At 42.2% G+C, this 13,248-nt stretch overlaps 1 protein-coding gene across 4 annotated transcripts in view; it reads left to right on the forward strand.

Moving 5' to 3' along the window:
• The window catches only part of LOC128692694 (glutamate-gated chloride channel), a 70,118-nt gene that overhangs the window by 13,296 nt on the left and 43,574 nt on the right, over positions 1–13,248 (forward strand). For all 4 annotated transcript variants that reach the window (XM_070089949.1, XM_070089952.1, XM_070089950.1 and 1 more), the window contains exon 2: positions 7,227–7,296. In XM_070089949.1, coding sequence (XP_069946050.1) covers positions 7,227–7,296 — 70 coding nt within the window. The remainder of the gene's footprint in view (positions 1–7,226; positions 7,297–13,248) is intronic.

Consider the following 13,248-nt stretch of genomic DNA (forward strand, 5'->3'; position numbering starts at 1 on the left):
GTGGTAGTAGGTTGGTAGACAGCAACCACCCAGGGAGGTACTACCGTCCTGTGGTAGTAGGTTGGTAGACAGCAACCACCCAGGGAGGTACTACCGTCCTGTGGTAGTAGGTTGGTAGACAGCAACCACCCAGGGAGGTACTACCGTCCTGTGGTAGTAGGTTGGTAGACAGCAATCACCCAGGGAGGTACTACCGTCCTGTGGTAGTAGGTTGGTAGACAGCAACCACCCAGGGAGGTACTACCGTCCTGTGGTAGTAGGTTGGTAGACAGCAACCACCCAGGGAGGTACTACCGTCCTGTGGTAGTAGGTTGGTAGACAGCAACCACCCAGGGAGGTACTACCGTCCTGTGGTAGTAGGTTGGTAGACAGCAACCACCCAGGGAGGTACTACCGTCCTGTGGTAGTAGGTTGGTAGACAGCAACCACCCAGGGAGGTACTACCGTCCTGTGGTAGTAGGTTGGTAGACAGCAACCACCCAGGGAGGTACTACCGTCCTGTGGTAGTAGGTTGGTAGACAGCAACCACCCAGGGAGGTCCTACCGTCCTGTGGTAGTAGGTTGGTAGACAGCAACCACCCAGGGAGGTACTACCGTCCTGTGGTAGTAGGTTGGTAGACAGCAACCACCCAGGGAGGTACTACCGTCCTGTGGTAGTAGGTTGGTAGACAGCAACCACCCAGGGAGGTACTACCGTCCTGTGGTAGTAGGTTGGTAGACAGCAACCACCCAGGGAGGTACTACCGTCCTGTGGTAGTAGGTTGGTAGACAGCAACCACCCAGGGAGGTACTACCGTCCTGTGGTAGTAGGTTGGTAGACAGCAACCACCCAGGGAGGTACTACCGTCCTGTGGTAGTAGGTTGGTAGACAGCAACCACCCAGGGAGGTACTACCGTCCTGTGGTAGTAGGTTGGTAGACAGCAACCACCCAGGGAGGTACTACCGTCCTGTGGTAGTAGGTTGGTAGACAGCAACCACCCAGGGAGGTACTACCGTCCTGTGGTAGTAGGTTGGTAGACAGCAACCACCCAGGGAGGTACTACCGTCCTGTGGTAGTAGGTTGGTAGACAGCAACCACCCAGGGAGGTACTACCGTCCTGTGGTAGTAGGTTTGTAGACAGCAACCACCCAGGGAGGTACTACCGTCCTGTGGTAGTAGGTTTGTAGACAGCAACCACCCAGGGAGGTACTACCGTTCTGTGGTAGTAGGTTGGTAGACAGCAACCACCCAGGGAGGTACTACCGTCCTGTGGTAGTAGGTTGGTAGACAGCAACCACCCAGGGAGGTACTACCGTCCTGTGGTAGTAGGTTTGTAGACAGCAACCACCCAGGGAGGTACTACCGTCCTGTGGTAGTAGGTTTGTAGACAGCAACCACCCAGGGAGGTACTACCGTTCTGTGGTAGTAGGTTGGTAGACAGCAACCACCCAGGGAGGTACTACCGTCCTGTGGTAGTAGGTTGGTAGACAGCAACCACCCAGGGAGGTACTACCGTCCTGTGGTAGTAGGTTGGTAGACAGCAACCACCCAGGGAGGTACTACCGTTCTGTGGTAGTAGGTTGGTAGACAGCAACCACCCAGGGAGGTACTACCGTCCTGTGGTAGTAGGTTGGTAGACAGCAACCACCCAGGGAGGTACTACCGTCCTGCCAAGTGAGTGTAAAACGGAAACCTGTAATTGTTTTACATGATGGTAGGATTGCTGGTGTCTTTTTTTCTTTCTCATAAACACTTAAGGTTTCAGGTACGTCTTGCTACTTCTACTTACACTTAGGTCACACTACACATACATGTACAAGCGTATATATACAAACCCCTCTGGATTTTCTTCTATTTTCTTACTAGTTCTTGTTCTTGTTTATTTCCTTTTATCTCCATGGGGAAATGTAACAGAATTCTTCCTCCATAAGCCATGCGTGTCATAAGAGACGACTAAAATGTCAGGAACAAGGAGCTAGTAACCCCTTCTCCTGTATATAATACTAAAATTTAAAAGGGAAAACTTTTGTTTTTCTTTCAGGGCTTCCCTGTCTCCCTGGGATACGCTGGGATATATATGTATATATATATATATATATATATATATATATATATATATATATATATATATATATATATATATATATATATATATATATATATATATATATATAATGCACTATTGAATTCACCAGTGGTGTATGGCAAAGCCCTTCAAAATTTTCCGAAGTGAAAATAGTTTCGAACACAATGGAAAAAGAATGTGACGACTTTTGTGGGTTTTGTTCCATAGAGGACCTGGCGAGTCATGAACCTGTCACGTCAGTGGACCTGACAAGTTACAGGTGCTCTGTTGTTATAATGGTACCCCCAGAAAGGCAGCCAGGGCAAACTCCGATAATTGTCGGAAGGTTTCTTTTTTTTTGGGGGGGGGGGAGAGGGAGAGGTCTCTTGCCTGTTGCAACACCCTCTCTCTCTCTCTCTCTCTCTCTCTTTCTTTCTCCCAACAGGTCTCTTTATACACGCACCAGGCTTGTCACAGCTGCTGACACAATCCGTTCCTCTTGGCGGCTTACGGTCCAGATTGGAAGGATCTTATTTCGGATTATATCTTATGTATATTGAGCTGGTCGTCCCTTCATGCCCTTAAGAGGTCATAAATGTTTATTATTGACCATTAACGCGATGAAATGACACCTTACACACCGGTTATTGGAAACTCCATACGGAAGTTGTGCAAATAAATACGGTTTATTGATTTTAAATGAGTTTTTTAACAATAAACCCTTGTTAGTGGTTCTAAAAACGGATGTGGTTATAGAGCAAATAACTAACACAACCGCACACGCACTTATATATATATATATATATATATATATATATATATATATATATATATATATATATATATATATATATATATATATATATATATATATATATATATATATATATATATATATATATATATATATATATATATATATATATATATATATATATATATAACCAATTTCTTTAAATTCGTGTGTATATTCTGGTGTTTTCCCTGATATATTTTATATCCAATTATTTTGTTTTATTCATGTGTTATATCAGCATAAATATTCTCATTATTCTATTGATTGATATAAATCAATTTTACTTGTTCACATTATTATTAAAGTTTATGCGTTGAGTTAATTACATTATAACTTTTTTACTATAAACCAATTTTATTTTCAATACGTTTTAAGGCATTTTTTTATGAAGTATCTATTGATAGCTGGTATAATGTTTGTCAGGAAACAGGACAAGTGTTTCCTGACGCGGCTCTTAGACATACGATGACCTGCAACTGGGGATCTTTTGGTCATCTGACCGAGGCCTTCTGCTGGCTTATATTGATAACTGTTCGTGTGCTGTTACACACTTGTTTTGAGTGCTGCATAAAGTTTTTTTTTTTTTTTTTGAAAGATTCGCCGGTATTGTCCCGGCCCGGGCCTTTTCCAAGTGGTGGTCCGGCCTTGGCTCCCCGTCTAGGGAGTGTCTGAGACCTAAGTCTCCCATGGGAGGAGGTACAAGTACCCCCTCATCTTTAGGACCAACTGTCCCCAGGCCTAGCCACATTCCACGCCCCAAGGGGGCTAATAGTAATGGCAGTCTTGTGAGGTGCAAGCTCGGGCTCAGGCACCTACCCTACCCTAGAAGGGCTGGGCATGGTGTCGATCACATAAATAGTTACTGATTTGGTCTCATCTGAGAATTCACCTTCTTAAGAAAAATAACTAGATGTAGTTATGGTCATTCTTAATACATGAAGAATACAAACACTTCATTTTAGGTTTTATCTGGTGTAGTTATATATAAATTACATAAGTATTTTTTATTTTTTTGTTTGGTTAGAGGATTTCTAATCTAGCAAGAACTTTCTCAGGGACATTACGGTTTGTCTATCTCTGCTCATTCAGTTTATGTATACTCGAAGATCATCTTAGGATGCTATGCAGTGATTCTTTGTACCAGGTCGAGCCTAGCTCTCGTAGGCCTGGAGGTTATTCCGGGGATCAACGCCCCCGCGACCCGGTCCATGACCAGGCCTCCCGATGGATCAGGGCCTGATCAACTAGGCTGTTACTGCTGGCCGTACTAGTTCAAGCGAGTGAGCCCAGTTCAGGTAGGGCTGCAAATAATTTTAAACGAGATGAGCCAAGCTGGAATATGTTAGTCAGTTGCTGTAAATAGAGTGGACCTAATTAGGATAGACCTGCAGATATTTAACTGGTTAAGAGCCCAACATCTTATTAAGACCCGTTTTAGGAGACATTAGTGTTTCCTGAAGAACGGAACACTACCAGCCATTAATAACAAATTACGTGTCATCACTGGACAAGTTTCCCTGTCAGAAGACAACGTCTTTTTCATTCTGCTGAGGATTAAATCCCCACCTCAGTAACCATGGAACACTACTCTGTGGAGTACCCTTGTCAGCATTAATATTACATTCATGTGGAATGCCAAACCCGTACGGGTCATACAGCGCCTCCTGGTAGACTGGGAAGTCGAAGTACTTAACCCAGGTTAGGAGAGAAAATATCCAGTTCCCAGACTAACTTGTGTTACTGGTAATAAACAAATTTACGTTTATTTAATATTCTGCTTTACTGACAGTATTTACTGACATCACTGAATAAGACGAGAGAGAAGAAAAATATGTTACTTTTGAGTATGGGAAGAACTAAACCCGTAAGTCATGCAGCGTTATAGGAGTGGGAGGGGGGTGGGCAATCAGAGTATCTCCAGTTCCTTGGATCAAGACGACCTTACTAACAAAAACACCGAGATTAAAGTGTTCTTGTCCAGGTTAACTGCAGCCTTCATGATCCACGGTGCAGTCGCTAGGCTTCAAACCTAACAAGCTAAGGAAATCTTTAAATAATATAAATTTTATGCAGAACAACCACAGTGAAAAGAATAGTGAAATTCCAAGCGCTTTCTTGATTTCTCACATTATCAAGGAACAGTTCCTTGATAATGTGAGAAATCATGAAAGTACTTGGAAGTTCACTATTTTTTCACAATAGTTGTTCTGCAAATTGTGACATGACCTGTTTAATCTTATTGCAATATAAATTTTACATACACGATAATAGTCATCAAAACATAATTACCTAAGAAATATTACCAAATATTAAGATTCGATAAATTTCTTGCAACTTTTTCATGCTTTTATAACCCAAAAAAACATTTTTTTTGGCCGGAAATATTTTTCTCTATATATATACATTCTTGTTTTGCAAGTCTGTGCAATCATCCATTTAAATTTCTCTATATACGAACGTTGTATCAAGTCTGGAAATGCGAATATGGGTGTACAGCAGCAATTTAATTGTTCAATTTATGTTTTAAATCACTGTGGTCGCCGCCGTTTTGTCCCATATATCCAATAAATACTGATCGTAGAGCCGGTTTTATCGTATTTTTTTTTTTTTTTGCAAGCTGATGCGCGGGCGCGCACGCATCCGACTTCCTTCACATTTCTTTCTCTTCTCTCTCTTAAAACTTTACTCCAATTATTAATGTTCTTGTTCGTCTTTTTTCCTCCTCTTTTGAAATGTCAACATTGTTTCTGTGAGTGTGTTTAAATGTCTGTCTTTGTCTGGAAATGTTGTCACTGCAGTTACTGGTCAGTTGTCACCAGTGGCGGACCTATATTATTGTGGCCCTGAAGTTTGAACTGTTATGGGGTCACCATAGCAACTAGCAACGACTTGCCTACATCATACTTCAATAACCTTTAATTTTTATTTTAACTTATTTTGTATTACGCTATATTATTAATGTTATTATTAAAAAAAAAACTCATACAGTAGACCCAAAATTTTTAAGCAATGTGGACTGAAATCGCTTCTTGGGCCCCTTTGGGATAAGTGGCCCTGAAGGTTAAACTTCATTAGTTTCATGGTAGATCCGCCCCTGGTTGTAACACTGTAACAAGTCGATCGAATGGAATTAGTGGGCGAGGTTTCTGTGAAGCCCCGCCCACTACCCCGCTACTAGCCAATCACTGCATGCAGCACTCGCGAAGCCCCCACCCATTCATCAGCTGTTTGCCAGTCACCACACTCAGAGTCAAGAAGTCCCACCCTCTCGTTAGCCTTTTAGCCAAATCACCGCTTGAAAAGTCACGAAACCCCGCCCACTACATAACTGATGAACTAATAATCTTATGCCACGTCATGTAGCCCCGCCCACTTCTCCAATGCTAGACTAATCACCCAAGAGAACATCACTAAGCCCCACCTATCCTGCTGCTAGCTAATCACCGCATGCAACGTCACTAAGCTCCGCCCACTTCACTGTTAACCATAAATCCCTGTAGGAATTATATATTTTTATTCTTTTATTATTTTTAGTTGTCTTCTGCTTAATTCGGGTTTATCCTAAATTGTGCATAGATTAAGTGGAATGATTTTTTTTATATAAAACCTAAAATGCGATTATTGTAGCTAATTGATTATGCATTTTTTCATTTTAAGGTCACTGTTATTTATTCCAGTTTTTATTACAAATTCAAAAAACATAATTGTTTACAGTAATATATATACATATATATATATATATATATATATATATATATATATATATATATATATATATATATATATATATATATATATATATATATATATATATATATATATATATAGATAGATAGATAGATAGATAGATAGATAGATAGATAGATATAGATATAGATATACAGTCAATTTAATATTTAACATTTTAATCTTTAGTATTCAAATTTGCTATTAAAAAAATCACTTATTTTTCAAACTAGTCTTATATAAAGCTTAGCGTTTCAAAAATATTTTTGAATTGATATAATATTAAAATCAATTTGTCCAGTAATAGTTAAATTTGACCTAACCTACAAATCTACCAACTGACTTAATCTTGACATATCAACCCAGTTGAACTGCATAATATCATACATAACTGACTTAATCTATAACACTGACTTGATCTAAACAACGTAGTGACGTGTAAATCCCCTAACCTTTATTGAGATTTGGTGACTTCTGACTTCAACTACCTTTTGCCTCTGTTGACACATTTCTATTTGTGTATTTTTTGATGTGATAACCTGTGTCATCCCATACTGACCTGTGTTGACCTGAGATGACCTGTGTTGACCTCTACTGACTTGTGTTGACTTGTGATGACCTGTGTTGACCTCTGGTGACGTAGTTCTTCCCGCCGCAGGAGTACAGCGTCCAGCTGACCTTCAGAGAGGAGTGGGTAGATGAACGCCTCATCTTTGATGACCTTGGAGGTACGTACGTCTGACCAGCCATCTTTCTCTCATCTTCACCAACACTGTCATCTTCATCATTCTCACTATCACAATCTTCCCTTTCATTTACGTACACTCATACCCACATAAACACACTCATACCCACACACACACACACACACACACACACACACACACACACACACACACACACACACACACACACACACACACACACACACACACACACACACACACAAACACACACACAAACACACAAACACACAAACACACACAAACACACAAACACACACACACACACACACACACACACACACACACACACACACACACACACACATACACACACAGAGCAGGACCGGCAGCAGGGTTGAGGGGTGAGAACAAGGGGGAGAGAGTGGAGTGGTTGGCAGCAATTAAAACTCCTAATTACAGGGCTAAGAGCCGAAATGAGTGAACAACTGGAAAAGAAAAATGGAAGCCATTAAGAATTAGGTAAAACTAAAATATTAAAGAGAGAAATGGTTAGGGTAGGTAAAGTTCGTCAGGACACAGGACATGTGTTTCCTGATGCGGGTCTTAGACATATGAAGACCCGCATTTGGAGCTTTTGGTCATCGGACCGAAGCCTTCCACTGGCTTACCTGTCCAACCCTTAAAAAATTATGGTCCAACTAGGGCGACAAACACCCACCGGGCAAATGCCAACAACAGGACACCAGACGCCTCAAAAATCAGAGCCCAAATTAGCAAAAAAATAGAAGAGGGTAATACTATTGGAGCTCTGAGGCTTATAACCAGTGAGGATACCATCGCTCCTAAGGATATCAGTACGGCGCAAGCTCTGAAGGACAAACATCCACCCAGGGCTCCCAGTACCAACATCGACCTCCCTGACACTGCAGCAGGTGAAGAACATCTAACCTTACAGGATGCTGACGTGTATAAAGCTGCTATGTCATTTCCACAGGGCTCAGCAGGAGGTTTCACCGGTTTAAGGCCTCAACACTTAAAACAAATACTCAATCCAGCACTTGGTGATGTTTCAGAGAGGCTGCTGTCTGAACTCAACAAATTTTCCAACCTGTGCCTGGCTGGCATTGTCCCAGAGGCCATTAGACCCCTTTTCTTTGGTGCCTCATTGTGTGCCCTCCGGAAAAAGGATGGAGGAATCAGGCCCATTGCAGTGGGCAACACCCTTCGGCACCTAGTCGCCAAGGCTGCAGTAAGAAGGGTGAGTCAAGAGGCTGCTGCAATGTTGAAACCAACTCAGCTCGTTTTTGGTGTTCTACAGGGCTGTGAAGCAGCTGCCCACGCAGCACGAGTATATATCAACAACATGCCCCATGAAAAAACCTTGGTCAAATTGGACTTTGCAACGCTTTCAACTCAGTCAGAAGGGATGCTGCTCTTCAAGCAGTTTCTAAAAACTTCCCTTCCCTCTATCCCTTCATAGAATCGTGTTATAGTGTGACTTCCAAACTATTGTTTGGGGATCATGAAATTGACTCATGTGAGAGTGTGCCCCCTTTATATTCTGTTTGGTCATCAAGGAAGTCACAGAAGCACTCTCCAGTGAGCTCAATATCTGGTTCTTGGATGATGGTACCCTAGCTGGTACAACAGAATCTCTCCTAGAGGACATCAGAAAAATCAAAGACATAGGAGAAAGTCTGGGCCTATCTTTAAACCCCACTAAATGTGAAATAGTTTCTACCAATCGACAGATGATCCAGAATATTAGTGCTGTTTTACCAGGAGCACGAGCCATTGATCCAGCCAACAGCACTCTCCTTGGTGCTCCTCTTGGGCCCAATGCCATCGATTTGATCCTAGAAAAAAAAATCTCAGACCTCCGGACGATGGAAGGCAGGTGCCTGTCAGTCCCAAAACTTACCTACTTTCTGAGATGCCTTCAGTAGTCCGAAACTCAAGGAATATGACTCTCTCCTTAAAACCATGCTAGAGAGTGTATTGAATCTTTCCCTGGAAGATGGACAGTGGTTGCAAGCCTCACTTCCGGTCAGGCTTGGGAGGCTTGGGGTACGCAGATCCTCCCAGATTGCTCTACCAGCTTTCCCATCCTCTTCCATAGCATCAAACGAGTTAATAAGATAACCTCATTGACTCAGCAGGAATACAGGACCCTAGCTATGCCAGTGCCATCGCTGAATGGGAGACTCTTGTTGCTCCAGCACCAAACGCTAGTGCAGCACTGGCTCACAAACAGTCAAGCTGGGATGGCCCGATCGCTGGAAAGGTGCTTGCCAACATGCTCAGGGCTGTAACATCAGACAGGGAGACTGCCCATCTCCAGGCTGTGAGCGCACTTCACTCTGGGGACTTCCTCCAAATAGTTCCCATATCGGCAATGGGAACGCGCCTCGACCCTAAGACCCTCCGTATTGCAGTGGCTCTGCGCCTTGCTGCCCCAATTCACACGGAATATACGTGTATTTGCGGCGAAGCGCAAGCCGACCAATATGGTCAACGACATCATAAAGAGAACCCTTGCTACAGCTGGATGCCCAGCCGAGAGGGAGCCCCGATCAACAGCAGCCAACAATACCCACAACCCAGCAAACTGCCCCGACGGGATCACCATCTATCCTTGGAAGAATGGCAAGCTCTTAGCATGGGACAATACCTGTGTGTCCACACTGGCTGACACCTATATCCATCACAGTGTGGGGCGACAGGGAGGAGTACAAGATCAGCAAGTACAGGGACATTAGCCAACAGTATCAATTTGTCCCAGTGGGATCAGAGACCGTGGGATCATGAGGAAAAAATGCCACACGTTTCCTTAAAGAATTGGGTTCCAGACTCATCGACACCACCAGAGACCCAAGGGCAGCCACTTTGATGTTCCAGCGCCTCAACCTGGCCATCCAGAGGGGAAATGCTTGCTGCATACTTGGCTCACGTCCGGCTTCGGAGGAACTGGAGGAAATCCATAATGTTTAACATATTGTAATATTGTATTCATGTTTGTATTTCCTGTAAATGTATTCTGCCTATTAATAAATTTTCCCATAGAATATAAAATATAGGGGGTGGTAGAAGAAGAAAATATTCAAACAGCTCCGGGGAGAACCTTGAGAACCCTGAGGTAAGTTTATTGTCTTCTCTGAGAATGAGGCTCCCCAGTAAAGTTCTAGAGGTGGTACCTCCCTATATATATATATATATATATATATATATATATATATATATATATATATATATATATATATATATATATATATATATATATATATATATATATATATATATATATATATATAAGATATGCTTGAAGTTTCAAGCATTTCTTATATATAAAAAGCTGTTTTTGTTTGAACATTTCGCTCTTTGTAAAAAAAAAAAAAACTACCAAATCATGGTTTTTACTTTATTTTCAAATATGTAAATTAAATATTAAACCTGAAAAAAAAACTTGAAGAATTAAGACGGAAAAAAAGAACAAAATTAATTAAATATATGAATACAGAAATGTTTTAAATTATTTTTACAGGAGACGACGCTTGATCTGTCAGCTTGTCAGACAAAGTGTCAGACACGTGTCAGCATAGCCAGCAAGACATGTGTCAGTATCATAACATGTGTCATCATCATCAAACACGTGTTAGCATCATCAAACACGTGTCAGTATCATCAGACACATGTCATCATCATCAGACACGTGTCAGCATCATCAGACACGTGTCAGCATCATCAGACACGTGTCAGCATCATCAGACACATGTCATCAGCATCAGACACGTGTTAGCATCATCAAACACGTGTCAGTATCATCAGACACATGCCATCATCATCAGACACGTGTCAGCATCATCAGACATGTGTCAGCATCATCAGACACATGTCATCAGCATCAGACACGTGTTAGCATCATCAGACACGTGTCAGTATCATCAGACACATGTCATCATCATCAGACACGTGTCAGCATCATCAGACACGCGTCAGCATCATCAGACACATGTCATCATCATCAGACACATGTCAGCATCATCAGACACATGTCAGCATCATCAGACACGTGTCAACATCATCAGGCACGCGTCAGTATCATCAGACACGTGTCAGAATCCTTGGACATCTGCGTTAACATTGTCAGACGTGTCAGCATCGCCAGACACCTGTGTCAGCATAGTCAGTCTGTCAGCATCGTCAGGCACCTGTTCCAGCTTATCAGACTTGTGTCGCCGTCGTCAGACACGCATGAACATCATCAGGCACATGTGTCAGCATCGTCAGACACGTGTCAGCATCACCAGGCACATGTGTCAGCATCGTCAGACACGTGTCAGCATCACCAGGCACATGTGTCAGCATCGTCAGACACGTGTCAGCATCACCAGGCACATGTGTCAGCATCACCAGGCACATGTGTCAGCATCGTCAGTCACACATGGGTCGCTACCCGCACACACTACCGGAGACACACACACACACTCTCTCTCTCTCTCTCTCTCTCTCTCTCTCTCTCTCTCTCTCTCTCTCTCTCTCCCTATCTACACACTATCTCTACTCTCCTCACTATCCTAACCTCACTATCATCCACCATCATCCTTCTCAACATCCTTACGTATTCATGTGTGGCATATTGGGTTAGGTATGACTTGTCAGGAAACAGGACAAGTGTTTCCTGAGGCGGATCTTAGTCATATGATGACCCACAGGATTGAGCTTCTGGTCATCTGACCGAGGCCTTCCACTGGCTTACTGGTCCACCTCTTTAAAAATCATGTTTATGATTATAACCATTATTATAACTAGTAAATAATACTAAATAATATGAAAAACAATGTAAAAGAAGATAAAAAAATAACTAAGGATCTCTTGACTGGAAATCTGACGCCAGGATAATACCTTGTAACTGTCTGTATCAGTGTCCGGTTTTTTTATTAAAATATAGATACATAAGTCACCCCCAAGCTTGTGTGTGCCGAGAGGTGTGTATGTGTCTCACAAGATACATACACCCAGGGGTGTATCTCCCAAATTATATAAACTGAGGTATATACCTTTCATGATAAGTGCAAATAGAGTTACAAATTATGGTATATATGCAGAGGTTTATAATTCTTATGGTATATACACAGAGGAGTGTGTATCTCTATATGTATATTGAGCAAGGGATGTGTATCTCTCAGTGTATGTACACTGAGAGACATCTGTCAGTGAATACACGGAAGAGATGTATATCTCTCAGACTATATGCAGAGTGAAGGGTATATGTCTGCAAATTCTCTCTCTCTCTCTCTCTCTCTCTCTCTCTCTCTCTCTCTCTCTCTCTCTCTCTCTCTCTCTCTCTCTCTTTCTCCTTCCTTCACCCGTTCTTCTCTTCTCTTCTCCTCCCGTCTCTCCAGACTTGAAGCATCCCCGGGGAGATAGGATTGAGAGGGAAGAGAGAGAGATCTTGGATTTCAATTCTGACTTCTCCTTTGAAGTGTTCACAGACGCGTTCCTCATACTCTTATTGTGTCGACGTTTGAGCACACACACACACACACACACACGCACACAAGGAAGGCAAAGTCTTACAAGAGAAGATGGAACTAACAGAGTTAAATTGCCAAGAGACAAAGAAAAGCTTTCACTAAGTATGGAGAAAATAATTATGGAAGGCAGAAAGAGAGCTATCGAAGGCTTTACTGAAATCCAAACAAACATCATATTCTTTATCACTGTCTACTGTCTCAAATGTTTTATTGAGGAACGTTGATCACAATTTACATAAACGACATAGATGAGGGAATAAATAGCGACATAAGCAAGTTTGCTGCTGACACCAAAATTTTAGCACTCTAGCAAGATTTGAATAGACTGATGCAGGTGTCGGAGAAGTGGCAGATGCAGAGAAACCAAGAACAAGTGCAAGAAGGCTTGGAAGAAATGCAGTGTATAAAACGGAAAAAGGAACTAAAGATAGAAAGGAATACGCAAGAATAAGAAGGGAGG

This window comes from Cherax quadricarinatus, chromosome 30, assembly GCF_038502225.1.
Source record: "Cherax quadricarinatus isolate ZL_2023a chromosome 30, ASM3850222v1, whole genome shotgun sequence".
NCBI lineage: Eukaryota > Metazoa > Arthropoda > Malacostraca > Decapoda > Parastacidae > Cherax > Cherax quadricarinatus.